The sequence below is a fragment of the Oncorhynchus kisutch genome, linkage group LG14 (genome assembly GCF_002021735.2).
Source record: "Oncorhynchus kisutch isolate 150728-3 linkage group LG14, Okis_V2, whole genome shotgun sequence".
In the NCBI taxonomy this organism is placed as follows: domain Eukaryota; kingdom Metazoa; phylum Chordata; class Actinopteri; order Salmoniformes; family Salmonidae; genus Oncorhynchus; species Oncorhynchus kisutch.
Window position 1 is genome coordinate 77,162,113 of NC_034187.2, and position 19,981 is coordinate 77,182,093.

The 19,981-nt window shown below is 44.4% G+C and overlaps 1 protein-coding gene across 5 annotated transcripts in view; it reads right to left on the reverse strand.

Annotated features, from left to right (window-relative positions):
• Positions 1-3,223: 3,223 nt before the first annotated feature.
• Positions 3,224-19,981, reverse strand: part of LOC109879403 (protein tyrosine phosphatase type IVA 2-like) — a 48,689-nt gene continuing 31,931 nt past the window's right edge. For all 5 annotated transcript variants that reach the window (XM_031788985.1, XM_031788987.1, XM_031788988.1 and 2 more), the window contains exons 2-7: positions 16,173-16,483; positions 15,717-15,825; positions 14,661-14,753; positions 11,442-11,572; positions 4,789-4,863; positions 3,224-4,449 (exon numbers count right to left, since the gene is read on the reverse strand). In XM_031788985.1, the coding sequence (XP_031644845.1) occupies positions 4,338-4,449; positions 4,789-4,863; positions 11,442-11,572; positions 14,661-14,753; positions 15,717-15,825; positions 16,173-16,177 (525 nt within the window). In that variant the 5' untranslated portion in view covers positions 16,178-16,483 and the 3' untranslated portion in view covers positions 3,224-4,337. The remainder of the gene's footprint in view (positions 4,450-4,788; positions 4,864-11,441; positions 11,573-14,660; positions 14,754-15,716; positions 15,826-16,172; positions 16,484-19,981) is intronic.

Sequence of the window (19,981 nt, forward strand, 5' to 3'; positions counted from 1 at the left end):
GGGAAAGTGTATCTACTATTCTAAGCTAGGATATTGATTGTTTTAAGATGGTCAAACTAAGGATCATGTAGATATTGGATTTAGAATTTTAGGACCCTTCAGGTATAACAGAAATAGTAAACTATTTGAAGAAACATTGAATTTGGCCTTACCGCTATGAGCCCATAGAAACGCATTGAGTAACAGATTCATACATGGAAAAACAGAGTCCCCCAAAAAATCTAAAGGGATTTGGTTTTGAAGGTGTCTGTCCCCTCACATTGAGGATGTCAAGTTGAAGACCGACCTTGGTACAGCAGGCGTTGTTTCCAGAAAACTGGATCCCTGATTTTAGTGAATGGGGAAATAGCTATCTTCGTGCTTAATATTTGTGGATATTTGTTTTATACAATCATGGTACCAATAATTGCTTCTATTTCCCCAGATGTTTGTCCTTGAACCGATTACTTTATAAAGACAGTTTCGTGGGTTATGACAGCAGTACCTCGGGTTAAATTGAGATACTCCGTCAGAGGGGGCAGCACTGAGCTAGCCTGCAGTACCTCGGTTGACCTTCACATTGAGATACTCCGTCAGAGGGGGCAGCACTGAGCTAGCCTGCAGTACCTCGGTTGACCTTCACATTGAGATACTCCGTCAGAGGGGGCAGCACTGAGCTAGCCTGCAACGTCAGTTCTTATAGTAGCTCAAACTGTGCATGCAATGTTTCTCTCACGAACATGTACATGATGTTTTGCTCTAGGATGCCAACAAGCTTCATATGTATACACTGTATTTTATACCATCTATTGCATCTTGCCTATGCCATCGCTCATCCATATATTTATATGTACATATTCTTATTAGCATCCCTTTTGGAATTGTGTGTATTATGTAGTTGTGGAAGCCATGTGTATGTGACCAATAATACTATTTGATTTGAAATGTGTACAAAAATTTGTTTCCGGATCTTAATTCTCTTAGACAGCCCATAGACTGTACAAAATATGGACTACTTGTTAGCTAGCCCTTCACCTTACCCCTCCATAGAGCAAGATGGCGACACGCTGAAATAAAACATCCTGATCAAATGCGCCACTGAGCATTCTCATAGGAAGCAATAGGGTGATGTCATCGATGGCGTCGTCCATATTTTGTAGTCTATGGTCTGCCCTATATCTGTAAGATCAGGAAACTATTTTAAAAAACATGTACACATATTTTGGCCCTGAACTACTTCCATTCATTTTTTGGAACTGGTGCCGGGCCACCTTCAGCCGAGGCTTGTGGGTGTCCTAGAGCAAAAACAACGTGTGTTAGAGACTCACCTTTCCATAAAGGGGTCATATTAGTGTGTAGCCCTAACTATCCGGACGTTCGACAGAAGTTGACCGACCGATCGGCGGTACCGACATCAAATGCTTCCTGTGACGCTTGTGAGGTCCATAGAGCAAAACCACCAACATGTAGGTGAGAGTAACCTTTCCATAGAGGGCATAACGCTACAGACCTTTTCATAAGATCGATTTCGGGGATGTCTCATGGTCTAACAAAACACTGCTGTAGCGCTGCCAACTTCCACCGAAGATGCAGATATCAGTGGATGCAGTACATTGAGATATCTCTAGCTTAAAACAGATATTTTTATGGGAAATTTTTTTTATGACGCCAATTATATTTAAGAGGGTTAAGGTTACGATTGGGTTAGGTGAAAGGTTAGCTAACACGCTAAGTAGATTCATAAAATAGCATGCGTTTACAAAGTTGCTAAAATTGTCTGTGGAGATTCGAACGCACAACCTTTTGGGTTGCTAGATGTTTGCATCATACGCCAAACCACCCTCCTTTTGTTTATTCCTTAAATCAGTAATGCCGAGCTCTACCAATCAGGTTCGCTCCAGCTGTCCTAGTCATGCTCGCTCCTCGTTTGTTGATAGGTTAGTGGTTAAAGATGTTTATTCTATCGAAAGTTTGTGAGAAGCTGATCCATCAAGTCAATTGATTAAGGCATAATTCTGTCATAATTTTTCAAAACACTGTCACTTGTTGATATTTTGCTAACATTAAAGGCAATATGGATCAGGAGACAATGGCCCGTGCTTAAGTTATTTTATACCACGTCATCAGTTTTGACATTTTCCCCATCCGTCTCTCCTGTAACTTCTCCCAGGCTAACACACAAGACTAGCTAGCTTGATGCTTCAAACCTGTCATTTAGACACTAAATGGGCTAAGAAACTGACATGTTTGGAACCTTAAACTCCTCTACAACCGAGAAACACTTTGTCCATTTTTGTAATTTTATTACTTGCTTTGCACAAAATCACTGTTGATTACTCGGCAAAACATGGTCGGATTGGGTTGTTGTTGTTGGGTCATCCTCCACATTAGGAACGTGCCGACTTCACTACTTTCTTCTAGTTTTTGTGAATATAGGCGTATTACTTTCGCCCAGTGTCACTTTAGTTCCGGCTCTCCCCTACTTTCAAATTGTTCAACAGAACATCAATCTTGCAGAATGTGTAGCCAGTGTTGCTGCAAAACATTAAAACATTCTGCTCACACCAACAGAAATGTGACCATTTGCCATTGCGCTTTTTCTAAAGCAAATTATGGCGTTGTGGTGGTTACCATCATGTGAATGCAGGGTTATAGTATTCTGTGAATGAAAGCATGTATGTTGCACAAGACAGTTTGATAAATCCTAATAATTTGTTGAGCATGCAAATCCTAGACTCCATGCGCGCCAGAATAAGACATTTACGCAGTTGAAAGGCCCCCAGCTGTTTACACCCCATGGTGGGTTTCCATACATTAGCCTAAAGCTCTGGTCCTCCCAAGTATTGGTTGAATGTCCTCTGTTCCTTTTGACTTGTGGGTAACATTCAAGTCATTTAGCACACACACGCTTATCCAGAGCATTTAGGGTTAAGTGCTGTGCTCAAGGGCACAGACAGATTTTTCACCTAGTCAGCAAAGGGATTTGAACCAGCAACCTTTCGGTTATGGGCCCAATGCTCTTAACCGCTTGGTTACCTGCCGCGCGTTCAGGATCACCTTGCCTGGTGATGAGACGTGATCCATATCAAAGAGATGATTGATACATTTGCCATGATAGCGTGACTCCTCAATTCCTCATGCCACAAAATGTTATGCAGGAATGGAAAAGACAAGTAGACCAAAATATAGGTGGTCATTTCAAATGCTCTAAAATGTGGAAAAGGTGAGGAAACATCATACAAGGTAAATCTCATCTCCATTTCTTTATTTATTTTAAAACCAATAGGAATTGAGGATATCTTCAAAATGGGTAAGATAAAAAAGAAACTGACCATTTGCTTTCTTTTCCTTCAGAGTGAGACTAGGGATTAACGGTTGAGATCATTGTGTGTGTGTGTGTGTGTGTGTGTGTGCATGCACAGTCATTGTAGGAAAGTCCTATTGGAAACCCAGTAAGCAGCCTTGGTGAATGGAAAAAAGTACCTACAGTAAGACTAGCCAAGTGTCTTCCTGTGAAACTGGCTCTGTGTGTGATGGTCATAAGGGGGTTTGGGGTCTTTTCCGAGGTGGACTGAATATTGCACTCCCGCAAGATTGTATTTAATTATTTTTTTAAGAAAATGAAAACATGGCTCTAGAATAAAATGAGAAACAGAAAAGTGTCCTTGCCCCCAACCCCAGACTGCCTTGCTAGTTACAGCCAGTGAATAAATACAGCGGACATATTTAAAACCCAGCCAACCCAGTAATTAAAAAGTGACATCAAGCAAGTGGGGTAGAGAGAAAAACATTACTGCATTTTCAAGTGGAACTTTTCAGAGATTTTGTGTTGTACAAAAATACATCAATAGCCAAATGGACAGTGACTTTTCATTTTTCTTCTAATGTGCTGAAGGGTTTACAAACATTTAAAAAAAGGTACATAACCCTGGGCAAATCCATAATTCATATCATTAATAGAAAAATAAACAAATTGTCAATATTGATAACATTTGTAGATTTTGTTTGTTAAAACTTCGATGTAGGTTTAAAATAAACAGCTATCCCATGATTCAAAGCTGAAAATAAAAACGCTGAAAAGAATTATGTGCCCGTGTTATGACACTGGTAACTTGGAGGCGGGCCTATATCTGTGTGCGTTGACCTTCTTGTTCATTGGTTCGGCTGGTTGGACCCCTAGATTTGCATTCATTCAAATGTAATCATTCGCTCGTTGATTAATTGATTCTGTGATCAATTAGCCATGTCTCAGTGGTAACAAATCACAATAATTACTGATAGTTCTCTCCCCCCTTGGTTGGAATAAGGTTGTTCCCACTAGCTGCTGTATTCTTGATGAGACGCTGCACACAGACACTTTACTGGACACAACAGTTGGGGCCGTTGGCATCCTTGAACCGCAGACGCATCTTGGGTCTGTATTTCTCCAGGTAAAGAAGCTGCTTGGAGTTGAACGCTCCACGTCTCTTCCTGAGGGGAGGGAGGAAAAACAACAAAGTTGTCCCACAAGAGACCATGCAGCACATATGCAACAATATCCACACAAATCAATATGTGCCCTGGGCAAATTCTAACAAACTAATGAAGAGAATACATGACAGTACATGTTCGACAGCACAGAAACATTGGTTAGGCTCCATGCCATGTGTGGAACAGTGGTGGCTAATGGCACTTAAAATCGGAGGGACAGGCTCATAGTAACAGCTGGAATGGAACAGTATCTAACGTGTTTGATATCATACAAGCCTCCCCCACCTCACCCCACCTCCCTTACCAGCCTCCATTGGTGTGGAAGTTAGTGGTACTTACTGTCGTATGAACTGCACCGCATCCTCATACTTCATCCCAGTTTCAATCAGCGCTAAGGCCACCATGACTGGAGCTCTACAGCACAGACACAATATATATATATATGTCAATAAATGAGCACGCAACAAATACCAGCCAGCATGGGTGGTGATGTAGTGTAAAGCATGCTGTGTCATGGTTATGTAGGTAGCAGTGTAGTGTAAAGCTGAGACCCTGGCCTGGGAAACCCACAGGGGGTGGCCTGGGTTCACTGCAACCCCACTGGGGCATCACATTCACACACAAAGTGTGATAAGTGTTACTGTAAGCAAACCTCTCAAGAAGAAAAAAATGCACCGCAACTTAAACAATTCCCGGAATGTCAAAACTCAAAGCTGACAGAGCATTCTTGTGTGGGTTTTCAGAGAGAAGAGGGAGAGGAGGGACAGTGATAGAGGGAATATGAGAACGAGCACCCTTTTGTGCATTCCAGGGTTTCCGCTAGGAAAATGTGGAGCTGGACAATGTGACTGGGAAGAATGAAGTGGCCGTTTGAGAAATGTGGACCTATAGCGCACACGGAAAAGTATTCAGATGCCTTCCTTTCCCACAGCCTTTTCCTAAAATGGATTAAAGAGATTTTTTACAATCTACACACAATTCCCCATAATGACAAAGCGAAAACCGGTTTAGATTTTTTTTTGCAAATGTATGTTTAAACTCAGCAAAAAAAAAGAACATCCTCTCACTGTCAACTGCGTTTATGTTCAGCAAACTGAACATGTGGAAATATTCGTATGAACATAAGATTCAACAACTGAGACAAACTGAACAAGTTCCACAGACATGTGACTAAAATACATGGAATAATGTGTCCCTGAACAAAGCGGGTGTCAAATCAAAAGTAACAGTCAGTATCTGGTGTGGCCACCAGCTGCATTAAGTACTGCAGTGCATCTCCTCCTCTGACATTCCTGTCTTGCAGGAAATCACGCACAGAAGGAGCAGTATGGCTGGTGACATTGTCATGCTGGAGGGTCATGTCAGGATGAGCCTGCAGGAAGGGTACCACATGAGGGAGGAGGAAGTCTTCCCTGTAATGCACATCGTTGAGATTGCCTGCAATGACAACAAGCTCAGTCCGATGATGCTGTGACACACCGCCCCAGACCATGACGGACCCTCCACCTCCAAATCGATCCCGCTCCAGAGTACAGGCCTCGGTGTAATGCTCATGCCTTCGACGATAAACACAAATCCGACAATCGCCCCTGGTGAGAGAAAACCGCGACTCATCAGTGAAGAGCACTTTTTGCCAGTCCTGTCTGGTCGAGCGATGGTGGATTTGTGCCCATAGATGACGCTGTTGCCGGTGATGTCTGGTGAGGACCTGTTTACAACAGGCCTACGAGCCCTCAGTCCAGCCTCTCTTAGCCTATTGCGTACAGTCTGAGCACTGATGGAGGGATTGTGCGTTCCTGGTGTAACTCGGGCAGTTGTTCTTGCCATCCTGTACCTGTCCCACAGGTGTGATGTTCGGGTTTTCCGATCCTGTGCAGGTGTTGTTACACGTAGTCTGCCACCGTGAGGACGATCAGCTGTCCGTCCTGTCTCAGTGTAGTGCCGACTTAGGCGTCTCACAGTACAGACATTGCAATTTCTTGCTCAAGTCACATTTGCAGTCCTCATGCCTCCTTGCAGCATGCCTAAGGCACGTTCACGCAGATGAGCAGGGACCCTGGGCATCTTTCTTTTAGTATTTTTCATAGGACACTAAAGAGGCCTTTCTACTGACTAAGTTTTCATAACTGTGACCGTAACTTCTCTAGGCTCGATGGGATGCTATCCGGACGTGAAAATACCTCCCTCTAGCCTAGAGGTTCATTGCCTACCGTCTGTAAGCTGTTAGTATCTTAATGACCATTCCACAGGTGCATGTTCATTAATTGTTTATGGTTCATTGAACAAGCATGGGAAACAGTGTTTAAACCCTTTACAATGAAGATCTGTGAAGTTATTTGGACTTAAAAGAATTACCTTTGAAAGACAGGGTCCTGAAAAAGGGACGCTTCTTTTTTTGCTGATATATATAAAATAGTATAGTATTTCATAGTATTTCAGACCCTTTGCTATGAGAATCGAAGTTGAGCTCAGATGGATCCTGTTTCCATTCATCATCCTTGAGATGTTTCTAAAACTTGGGAGTCCACCTGTGGTAAATACAATTGATTGGACATGATTTTGAAAGGCACACACACGTCTATATAAGGTCCCACAGTTGACAGTGCATGTCAGAGCAAAAACAAACCATGATGTCGAAGGAATTGTCCGTAGAGCTCCGAGACAGGATTGTGTCGAGGCACAGATCTGGGGAAGGGTACCAAAAAAAAATGTCTGCAGCATTGAAGGTCCCCAAGAACACAGTGGCCTCCATCATTCTTAAAATGGAAGAAGTTTGGAACCACCAAGAATTCCTAGAGCTGGCCGCCCAGCCAACCTGAGCAATCGAGAGAAAAAGGCCTTGGTCAGGGAAGTGACAAGAACCCAATGGTCACTGACATACAACCATCTCTGCAGCACTCCACCAATCAGACCTTTGTGGCCAGACAGAAGCCACATGACAGCCCGCTTGGTATTTGCCAAAATGCACCTAAAGGACTCTGACCATGAGAAACAAGATTCTCGGGTCTGATGAAACCAAGATTGAACTCTTTGGCCTGAATTCCTCCAGACATGATGCTTGGCAACCTGGCATGGTGGCGGTAGCATACTGTGTGGATGTTTTTCAGGAACTGGGAAAATAGTCAGGATCGAAGGAAAGGAACAGAGAAAAGTACAGAGATCCTTAACGAAAACCTACTCCAGCGTGCTCAGGACCTCGGACTGGGGCGAAATTTCACCTTCCAACAGGACAACGACCCTAAGCACACAGCCAAGACGACGCATGAGTAGCTTTAGAACAAGTCTCAATGTCCTTGAGTGGCCAAGCCAGTGCCCAGAATAGCATCTCTGGAGAAACCTGAAAATAGCTGTGCAGCAACACTCCCAATCCAACCTGACAGAGCTTGAGGATCTGCAGAGGAATGGAAGAAACTCTCCAAATACAGATGTGCCAAGCTTGTAGCATCATACCCAAGAAGACTCGAGGCTGTAATCGCTGCCAAAGCTGCTTCAACAAAGTACATGGTCTGAATACTTATAAATGTGATCCGTTTTTTATTTAGCATAAAATAGAGAAAAAAATCTTAGTGTTTTTGTTTACGGGGTAGTGTTTATAGATTGTTTTTGTCAAACAATTGAATCAATTTTAGAATAAGGCTTTAACGTAACAAAATGAGTTAAGTCAATACTTTGGGTGCATAAAACCATTAGGGATTCTACCCACGTTGCGCAGAATGACAGAAATCACATTTTGATTATGGTAATTTAGCTAAACAGAACATGCAACTCCTGTAATGATCAGCCAATAAAACATCATTTTCAAACTAATTTGCAGGGAAACACCATTGTAAACAGAGCACCTGATGCAAGCAGTTCCACATGTGTCAGATACATCTGTCAGAAACTTAGAGTGGGAATCTAAACAGGCAACAACTACAATGGGTTGCTAATATGACTAAGATTAGGCCTTTGGCTTCTGGACAATGAAAGTTGATATGAAAACCAATAGCAATTAACTTTTTGAGTTTGTATTTATTTTTATAGGGACAGTGCACATTAATCAACGTTTCAGTAAAAATGCCAGTTTTAGCCACCCGGCTAATTTTCAACCAGTCCCTGGGCAGGTTATTAAAAACAATTACAATACAATCAATGAGCAGTGAGCAAACGCAGAGCAACATGGGACATAAGCATGCAGACAGAGAAACATGGGACATAAGCATGCAGACAGAGAAAACATGAGACATAAGCATGCAGACAGAGAAAACATGAGACATAAGCATGCAGACAGAGAAAACATGAGACATAAGCATGCAGACAGAGAAACATGGGACATAAGCATGCAGACAGAGCAACATGGGACATAAGCATGCAGACAGAGCAACATGGGACATAAGCATGCAGACAGAGAAACATGGGACATAAGCATGCAGACAGAGAAACATGGGACATAAGCATGCAGACAGAGAAACATGAGACATAAGCATGCAGACAGAGAAACATGAGACAGAGCAACATGGGACATAGCATGCAGACAGAGAAACATAGCACAAAAAGACAAAACCCATAAAAGCAAAAAATTATTTCCACACCTCACAAGCTACAGACAACATGGAAAGCAGCTAGGGATTATGTTCACAAATCTGACTGACCTTTAGCCATGTCGTCATGTTTTTGTGAAAGTGTGATAGGTGGGTCAGTTGTGTGTGTCTGATGGCAGTGTATTCCAGACATGGGAAGGCATGGCATAGGAGTACGTTTTGATAAAATAATTGCCTTTCTATGGTCAGATTTGGCCTAGCCTACTTTAACACAAGCCATGCCTAATAATGAAGTAAAACAATTAAGTATATGTTTTCAAAATGCATACTACCTCCAGCTCACATTGCACAGTGGTGGGTGATGTGCTGATAGCCTGCCTACCATTGCCTTTGCACTTGAATGGCGAATCGGAGGCGCACTTCAATTACCAGTTGAGAAATAAAAATAGTAGCTCTTTTCAAATCATGGCCATAAAAACAGTTAACATACAATTGCATTTAGAATGGTTGCGCAATGACTGGGCTTATAAAAGCAGCAGTAGCGCTAGCGCTGTCTGACAAGATATTCCACTCAAAGTAAGCGCTATATGCTACGCGCGTATCATTAACATGACGACTAACGAAAATGTAAAAAATGTGGCTAATTAACCTATAGACCAATAAGCATGACGGTCAAAATGTATTTACATCCACTGATATTTACATCAATTAATAAAATTACTTAGCAACAGGATTGTTTTTTTGACTAGCTGACAGCAACCTTATTTTAAAATCGACTTTTAATGTATCGCTGAATACCGGCAATTACCGGCTAACGGAAACCCTGGCAGACACAAGATAGAAAGTGAGAAGGTGCAAGAGAGTGAGTGAGAGGGAAAAACTGTAGAAAAACAACCACTAACAACTCCTCCCACACCCTGAGTCTCTAAAGGCTGTGGCTGGTTGGTGTGAATAAGAGCATCAGAATGCTGCCGGCCCTGAGGACTGCAGTAAACACAGCACCAGGAGATTCATGTAGAAAAACAGGTCTGTCTGACCAGCACCACTGCTTACAGAGCCCACAGAAATGTGTGTGTGTGTGTTTTACTATCCATATGGGCACCAGAAGTCCCCACAAGGATAGTCAAACAAGGACCATTTGGACAAGTGGGGACATTTCGCTGGTCCCCACAAGGAAACAAGCACACCTGATTCAAGTTGTCAACTAATCATCAGGGTCTCAATGAGTTGAATCAGGTATGTTTGTCTGGGGCTACAACAAAAAGGTGGGCTGTTGGGGTTACTGGAGGTGGGAAACACGGGTCTAAGCAATGCACTGAATCAATAACCCTGGACAGGTGTGAGTAGTGTGGAACCCGTCTTGGAAGACTGCGGAAGGGGATCTCTATGGCAGGGGTGTCAAACTCATTCCACGGAGGGCTGTTTTTCTTTTTCTATTACATTAAGACCTAGAGTACAGGGGAGAAGCGAAAACCCGCAGACACACAGCCCTCTGTGGAATGGTGTACAGCAGCACACCCTGGAGAACCAGGCTAACAGGGAGAGAGGATGAGAGAGGATAAAGCTAATCACACAGAAGCTATAGAGAGAGGATGAGGAGGCTAAAGCTAAATCACACAGAAGCTATAGAGAGGATGAGGAGGCTAAAGCTAAATCACACAGAAGCTATAGAGAGGATGAGGAGGCTAAAGCTACATCACACAGAAGCTATAGAGAGAGGATGAGGAGGCTAAAGCTAATCACACAGAAGCTATAGAGAGAGGATGAGGAGGCTAAAGCTCAAATCACACAGAAGCTATAGAGAGGATGAGGAGGCTAAAGCTAATCACACAGAAGCTATAGAGAGGATGAGGCTAAAGCTAAATCACACAGAAGCTATAGAGAGGATGAGGAGGCTAAAGCTAATCACACAGAAGCTATAGAGAGAGGATGAGGAGGCTAAAGCTCAAATCACACAGAAGCTATAGAGAGAGGATGAGAAGGCTAAAGCTCAAATCACACAGAAGCTATAGAGAGAGGATGAGGAGGCCAGAGCTAATCATACAGAAGCTATAGAGAGAGGATGAGGAGGCTAAAGCATACTCTACCCTGGAGAACCAGTATGGCAAAGCGAGACAGAGGTCAACACTACAGAGAGAATTAATCCAGCGCATACACCAGAGAAAAAGACTAGCAGGATAGCTTAACAGAGACAGTGGTGCCGACAGCAGAGAAGCTAGCTATAAAGTGGGATGAGAATAGCCGGTAGAACCACAGAAGCACCAGTCTATTGCTAGCAGGTTAATAGACAGAGAGAGATTGATAAGACATGGGGGATATGTAGGCTAAAGAGAGAAGCCAACAGAACAGAGCAGATCGTGGAACCTGGAGACCACAGAGAACCAGGCTTAACATGAAACATTGTAATCAAGGCCACTTACACTCATTAAACTCACCTGGCCCACTTAGACACACACAGGTTAACACACTCACCGACCCAGCCCCGCCACACAGTGCACGGCAATACAGCAGCCAGGCTCGCCTCTGAACTTGGTCTTAAGCAGGTTCAACCAGTCATCCACTATCTTGGTGGGGGGCGGGGCACCATCATCAAAGGGCCAGTCCTGCAGAGGATGAGGGACAAGAACATCAACATGGATCAAACCAAGGGCTGGGAGTTCATTTAAGGGCTAGGTACTAAGCTAACATATGGAATTGTTTAAAGATGGTCTTACCATAGATAATTTAGCAATTTGATTTTACATTTTTAGAACCCTTTAAAGTATACATTTAAATTGAATAAAATATTTAATTTGGCCTTCACTACTATAGGCCATAGAAACACATTGAATAATTTTCATAAACAGCGAAAAAATGAATCATATGAAATAAGGTTTTGAAGTGTGTCATATCTAGGAGATGAAGGACCCTGCCTTTCAAGGGTAATTCTTAAAAATCCAAAAAGCTTCACAGATCTTCATTGTAAAGGGCTTAAACACTGTTTCCCATACTTGTTCAATGAACCGTTAAACAATTAATGAACATGCACCTGTGGAACGGTCGTTAAGATACTAACAGCTTACAGACGGTAGGCAATGAACCTCTAGGCTAGAGGGAGGTATTTTCACGTCCGGATAGCATCCCATCGAGCCTAGAGAAGTTACGGTCACAGTTATGAAAACTTAGTCAGTAGAAAGGCCTCTTTAGTGTCCTATGAAAAATACTAAAAGAAAGATGCCCAGGGTCCCTGCTCATCTGCGTGAACGTGCCTTAGGCATGCTGCAAGGAGGCATGAGGACTGCAAATGTGACTTGAGCAAGAAATTGCAATGTCTGTACTGTGAGACGCCTAAGTCGGCACTACACTGAGACAGGACGGACAGCTGATCGTCCTCACGGTGGCAGACCATGTGTAACAACACGTGCACAGGATCGGAAAACCCGAACATCACACCTGCGGGACAGGTACAGGATGGCAAGAACAACTGCCCGAGTTACACCAGGAACGCACAATCCCTCCATCAGTGCTCAGATTGTCCACAAAAGGCTGAGGCTGGACTGAGGGCTTGTAGGCCTGTTGTAAGGCAGGTCCTCACCAGACATCACCGGCAATGTCGCTTATGTGCACAAACCCACTGTCGCTGGACCACATAGGACTGGCAAAAAGTGTTCTTCACTGACAAGTCGCAGTTTTGTCTCACCAGGGGCGATGGTCAGATTTATCATCGAAGGAATGAGTGTTACGTCGAGGCCTGTACTCTGGAGCGGGATTGATTTAGAGGTGGGGGATCCATCATGGTCTGGGGCGGTGTGTCACAGCATCATCGGACTGAGCTTGTTGTCATTGCAGGCAATCTCAATGTTGTGTGTTACAGGGAAGACATCCTCAGGGAAGACTTCCTCCTCCCTCATGTGGTACCCTTCCTGCAGGCTCATCCTGACCTGACCCTCCAGCATGACAATACCACCAGCCATATTGCTCGTTCTGTGTGTGATTTCTTGCAAGACAGGAATGTCAGTGTTCTGCCATGGCCAGCGAAGAACTCGGATCTCAATCCCATTGAGCACGTATCGGACCGGTTAGATCGGAGGGTGATGGCTAGGGCCATTCCCCCCAGAAATGTCCGGGAACTGGCAGGTGCCTTGGTGGAAGAGTGGGGTAACATCTCACAGCAAGAACTGGCAAATCTGGTGCAGTCCATGAGGAAAATATGTATTGCAGTACTTAATGCAGCTGGTGGCCACACCAGATACTGACTGTTACTTTTGATTTGGACCTCCCCTTTGTTAAGGGACATATGTGACTAACAGAAATGGAATAATGTCTGTGGAACTTGTTCAGCTTTTGTCTCAGGTTGTTGAGTCTTATGTTCATACAAATATTTACACATTAAGTTTGCTGAGTTTATAAGAAAACTAAGGAAACATCTTTGTTTGCTCAAAACTACCGCCATACTTCCATTTGTTTGTGGGGGTTACCTTCTGATTAGTCTCGTGACATTTGTGGGGGTCATAGAGCAAAACGGTGAACTCCATCATGTTTGTGAGAGTCTCCCCTTTCCATAGAGGGGTCATAATAGTTTTATAAGCCAAACTGTTTGGATGCTACAGACATTGTCGTGAGAAGGCCAATTTTCAGGAAGTCTCATGGTCTGACAAACAGCTGAAACACGGCCACCTTCCACCGCAAATACGGAAGCCCGCCGTAGGCTGCTGCGGTGGATGGAGACGCAACCCCATCTCCATCTTAAATAGACAGATGTATTTATTAATGTTACTTAGATTGACCCACGGGTGAGTCAACAGACTTAAAGATTAACCAGTGCACAATGCTCAAAGGCAGTGCAGGATTCAAAGCCTGATTGAAGCAGAGCAGCTGTATCATGTGTGTCTAAGTTGGGAAGCTTGATATGCTGAAGTACTGTGTGTGTGTGTCCTGGCAGACAGCCTGACCATCTGAGCCTCTGTACTTGTGCTGACTCAGTCTCAGCTATGGCTTAGCACATCTCGCTCTCCCATATCATCCTCTGCCTGTCGCAGCCTTCTCTCTCTCTCTCCGTCTGTCCTATGATATCATGGGCCAGTTTTATGTAGGCAACTGTCACAGATCCTGTTTCATATTTGAAAAGTGACAAAGACAAGAACTGAAAGGGTTGTGTTACTAATTGCTTTTCACTGTAGTTTGCCAATCAGCCATGCTTTCAAAATTCTGCTATCCTTCTCAAACATTTAATCCAATGCATTGGAGAGTGACAGGCAGAATGGGGAGAGGAACACTCCAGGACCAGGGGTGGTGATCACTATCAAGGACTCTCCCAAACACAAAGGGTCTCTGGTTTTCCTGAATCACCTGTGGGACAGCTGAATAAAAAAGTTGTTGTATTATGTTGTACAATACAGTAAGAGAGAAACACACAGAGCAAGAAGGCCTGGGTGGAGCCCAATTCATCTGGATCTGAGCCAGAGATACCTTCCTGTTCTCCATCCATTCGCTCAGCACACTGCAGGAGGCAGACTTCCTCTGTTCTCAACTAACACAATTTCTCCAGAGGGGCAACCCCACCTGTTTTATTTGACATTCCATGAAAAAGAAAGTGAATCCAACTACACTCAATTCCTCGGAAGGAAACAAAGGGATCCGGTTTTGGTTCAGTATAAATTCTGACTGCCCTCTAGGAGTGTGTGTGTGTGCACGCATGTGTGTTATCCTCACCATAACTTCAATCCCCTCCTTCTCCACTGGGGCCTTGTCGTAGGTGGCGTCACACACTCTCACCAGCGTGTTCACCTCAAACTTCTTCAGCTCCTGAGAGAGACAGACACAGCGATTGCGAGAGAGACAGCGATTGCGAGAGACAGCGAGGGAGACACAGCGATTGCGAGAGACAGCGAGGGAGACACAGCGATTGCGAGAGACAGCGAGGGAGAGACAGCGATTGCGAGAGACAGCGAGGGAGAGACAGCGATTGCGAGAGACAGCGAGGGAGAGACAGCGATTGCGAGAGACAGCGAGGGAGACACAGCGATTGCGAGAGACAGCGAGGGAGGCACAGCGATTGCGAGAGACAGCGAGGGAGGCACAGCGATTGCGAGAGACAGCGAGGGAGACACAGCGATTGCGAGAGACAGCGAGGGAGACACAGCGATTGCGAGAGACAGCGAGGGAGACACAGCGATTGCGAGAGACAGCGAGGGAGACACAGCGATTGCGAGAGACAGCGAGGGAGACACAGCGATTGCGAGAGACAGCGAGGGAGAGAGACAGCGATTGCGAGAGACAGCGAGGGAGACACAGCGATTGCGAGAGACAGCGAGGGAGACACAGCGAGGGAGAGAGACAGCGAGGGAGAGAGACAGCGAGGGAGAGACAGCGATTGCGAGAGACAGCGAGGGAGACACAGCGAGGGAGAGAGACAGCGAGGGAGAGAGACAGCGAGGGAGACACAGCGATTGCGAGAGACAGCGAGGGAGACACAGCGATTGCGAGAGACAGCGAGGGAGAGAGACAGCGATTGCGAGAGACAGCGAGGGAGAGAGACAGCGAGGGAGACACAGCGATTGCGAGAGACAGCGAGGGAGACACAGCGAGGGAGAGAGAGGCAAAAAACATATACTCTAAAATGCTTATGTTTAATTGTTGGTTGAAGTGAGTTTGTTATTGTCGGTATTGGTGAGGATATTGATGCACGTCGTCAGACGTATGTGTAAGTCTCTCCAGAGTGAACTTGAGCATTGAATGGTTATACATGCACACACACGGCGGCCTCACCTCAGTGAACTTGTTGAGCGTGGCGTTGGTGGGGTTGTGTGTGATGAGGAACCTCATGCCCTCGTAGGTAATCTCCACTGCTGCAGGGCGGTTCATGTTGGCGAGACGGCTTTGAAAACAATTACAATTAAATACTTAGAATCTCTTACAAGAAGGATGACTACTTTTGGCTCAGATGTCAGCAAGGACTTGTAGAATTCTGTAGGTTTAAAAAAATAAATAAAAAACAGGACAACGAAGGGAAGAGGTGGAGGACGGTGTGGGAAACACGTGGATGGCAAAGTGAAGGTTTACATAAAAAGAGGGGTAACAAAAAAACTGGATGATCTAGTCCACAAGACTCCACGGGGGTGGGGGGGGGGGGGGTGTAAAAAAATATAAAAAAATAAATATTTAAAAATAAAAACTAATGCAGAGACTATCCACCAGTCATCCAATCGGACATTCAGATTTTACCCCATTCAGGAGAGTGGTATGTGATTGGCTTCTGGGAGAGAAAGCAGGAAGTAGAGAAGAACTAGGCAGTTTTCTTATTGGCCGCTCAGGGGACAGAGCTGGGCAATTTGGCCTTGGACTACGCGATATCCCAGGGGACGTTGGAGGAGACAGAGGTTCCCAGTGTGCTGGCTTCAGGGGGGCTTCTGGGTAGCGTAGTCCTGAGGGGGGCGGACGATTCACTTGTCCACGAAGGCGAGGTGCTGTGCCTGGCAGAAGTCTCCACTGACGCTCACATTCGCCATATATGTATGGTCCAAATCACAGAAACACTGCAGAGAGAGAGAGTGAAGAACAAACACCATTGTAAATACAACCCATATTTATGCTTATTTATTTTATCTTGTGTCCTTTAACCATTTGTACATTGTTAAAACACACACATTATATATATATGTATATATATATATATCAATGACATTTGTAATGTCTTTATTGTTTTTAAAACTTCTGTATGTGTAATGTCTCTGGACCCACTCACTGTCACAGTCATACGCTGGACCTAGTTTTGTCCCATGGAATAAATGTTGTGGATCTTAATGTTTTTCCTCATAATCCTGGACTATCGGACCACCATTTTCTTACGTTTGCAATTGCAACAAATAATCTGCTCAGACCCCAACCAAGGAACATCAAAAGTCGTGCTATAAATTCACAGACAACACAAAGATTCCTTGATGTCAGAGACGCCAGAGGACAAAAATCAGTTAACCACCTAACTGAGGAACTCAATTTAACCTTGCGCAATACCCTAGATGCAGTTGCACCCCTAAAAACTAAAAACATTTATCATAAGAAACTAGCTCCCTGGTACACAGAAAATACCCGAGCTCTGAAGCAAGCTTCTAGAAAATTGGAACGGAAATGGCGCCACACAAAACTGGAAGTCTTCCGACTAGCTTGGAAAGACAGTACCGTGCAGTACCGAAGAGCCCTTACTGCTGCTCGATCATCCTATTTTTCTAACTTAATTGAGGAAAATAAGAACAATCCGAAATTCCTTTTTGATACTGTCGCAAAGCTAACTAAAAAGCAGCATTCCCCAAGAGAGGATGACTTTCACTTTAGCAGTGATAAATTCATGAACTTCTTTGAGGAAAAGATTATGATTATTAGAAAGCAAATTACGGACTCCTCTTTAAATCTGCTTACTCCTTCAATGCTCAGTTGTCCTGAGTCTGCACAACTCTCCCAGGACCTAGGATCAAGAGAGACGCTCAAGTGTTTTAGTAATACATCTCTTGACACAATGATGAAAATAATCATGGCCTCTAAACCTTTAAGCTGCATACTGGACCCTATTCCAACTAAACTACTGAAAGAGCTGCTTCCTGTGCTTGGCCCTCCTATGTTGAACATAATAAACGGCTCTCTATCCACCGGATGTGTACCAAACTCACTAAAAGTGGCAGTAATAAAGCCTCTTGAATAAGCCAAACCTTGATCCAGAAAATATAAAAAACTAATCGGCCTATATCGAATCTTCCATTCCTCTCAAACCTTTTAGAAAAGGCTGTTGCGCAGCAACTTACTGCCTTCCTGAAGACAAACAATGTATACGAAATGCTTCAGTCTGGTTTTAGACCCCATCATAGCACTGAGACGGCACTTGTGAAGGTGGTAAATGACATTTTAATGGCATCGGACCGAGGCTCTGCATCTGTCCTCGTGCTCCTAGACCTTAGTGCTGCTTTTGATACCATCGATCACCACATTCTTTTTGGAGAGATTGGAAACCCAAATTGGTCTACACGGACAAGTTCTGGCCTGGTTTAGATCTTATCTGTCAGAAAGATATCAGTGACTCTGTGAATGGTTTGTCCTCTGACAAATCAACTGTAAATTTCAGTGTTCCTCAAGGTTCCGTTTTAGGACCACTATTGTTTTCACTATATATTTTACCTCTTGGGGACGTTATTCGAAAACATAATGTTAACTTTCACTGCTATGCGGATGACACACAGCTGTACATTTCAATGAAACATGGTGAAGCCCCAAAATTGCCCTTGCTAGAAGCATGGATGGCTGCAAACTTTCTACTTTTAAACTCTGAGATGCTTGTTCTAGGTCCCAAGAAACAAAGAGATCTTCTGTTGAATCTGACAATTCATCTTAATGGTTGTACAGTCATCTCAAATAAAACTGTGAAGGACCTCGGCATTACTCTGGACCCTGATCTCTCTTTTGAAGAACATATCAAGACCATTTCAAGGACAGCTTTTTTCCATCTATGTAACATTGCAAAAATCAGAAACGTTCTGTCCAAAAATGATGAAGAAAAATTAATCCATGCTTTTGTCACTTCTAGGTTAGACTACTGCAATGCTCTACTTTCCGGCTACCCGGATAAAAGCACTAAATAAACTTCAGTTGGTGCTAAATACGGCTGCTAGAATCCTGACTAGAACCAAAAAATGTGATCATATTACTTCAGTGCTAGCCTCTCTACACTGGCTTCCTGTCAAAGCAAGGGCTGATTTCAAGGTTTTACTGCTAACCTACAAAGCATTACATGGGCTTGCTCCTACCCATCTCTCTGATTTGGTCCTGCCGTACATACCTACATGTACGCTACGGTCACAAGACGCAGGCCTCCTAATTGTCCCTAGAATTTCTAAGCAAACAGCTGGAGGCAGGTCTTTCTCCTATAGAGCTCCATTTTTATGGAACGGTCTGCCTACCCATGTCAGAGACGCAAACTCTGTCTCAACCTTTAAGTCTTTACTGAAGACTCATCTCTTCAGTGGGTCATATGATTGAGTGTAGTCTGGCCCAGGAGTGGGAAGGTGAACGGAAAGGCTCTGGAGCAACGAACCGCCCTTGCTGTCTCTGCCTGGCCGGTTCCCCTCTTTCCACTGGGATTCTCTGCCTCTAACCCTATTACAGGGGCTGAGTCACTGGCTTACTGGGGCTCTCTCATGCCGTCCCTGGAAGGGGTGCGTCACCTGAGTGGGTTGGTTCACTGATGTGGTCATCCTGTCTGGGTTGGCGCCCCCCCTTGGGTTGTGCCATGGCGGAGATCTTTGTGGGCTATACTCGGCCCTGTCTCAGGATGGCAAGTTGGTGGTTGAAGATATCCCTCTAGTGGTGTGGGGGCTGTGCTTTGGCAAAGTGGGTGGGGTTATATCCTTCCTGTTTGGCCCTGTCCGGGGGTGTCCTCGGATGGGTCCACAGTGTCTCCTGACCCCTCCTGTCTCAGCCTCCAGTATTTATGCTGCAGTAGTTTATGTGTCGGGGGGCTAGGGTCAGTTTGTTATATCTGGAGTACTTCTCCTGTCCTACTCGGTGTCCTGTGTGAATCTAAGTGTGCATTCTCTAATTCTCTCCTTCTCTCTTTCTTTCTCTCTCGGAGGACCTGAGCCCTAGGACCATGCCCCAGGATTACCTGACATGACTCCTTGCTGTCCCCAGTCCACCTGGCCGTGCTGCTGCTCCAGTTTCAACTGTTCTGCCTTATTATTATACGACCATGCTGGTCATTTATGAACATTTGAACATCTTGGCCATGTTCTGTTATAATCTCCACCCGGAACAGCCAGAAGAGGACTGGCCACCCCACATAGCCTGGTTCCTCTCTAGGTTTCTTCCTAGGTTTTGGCCTTTCTAGGGAGTTTTTCCTAGCCACCGTGCTTCTACACCTGCATTGCTTGCTGTTTGGGGTTTTAGGCTGGGTTTCTGTACAGCACTTTGAGATATCAGCTGATGTACGAAGGGCTATATAAATACATTTGATTTGATTTTGATTTGTAATGTTTACTGTTATTGTTTAT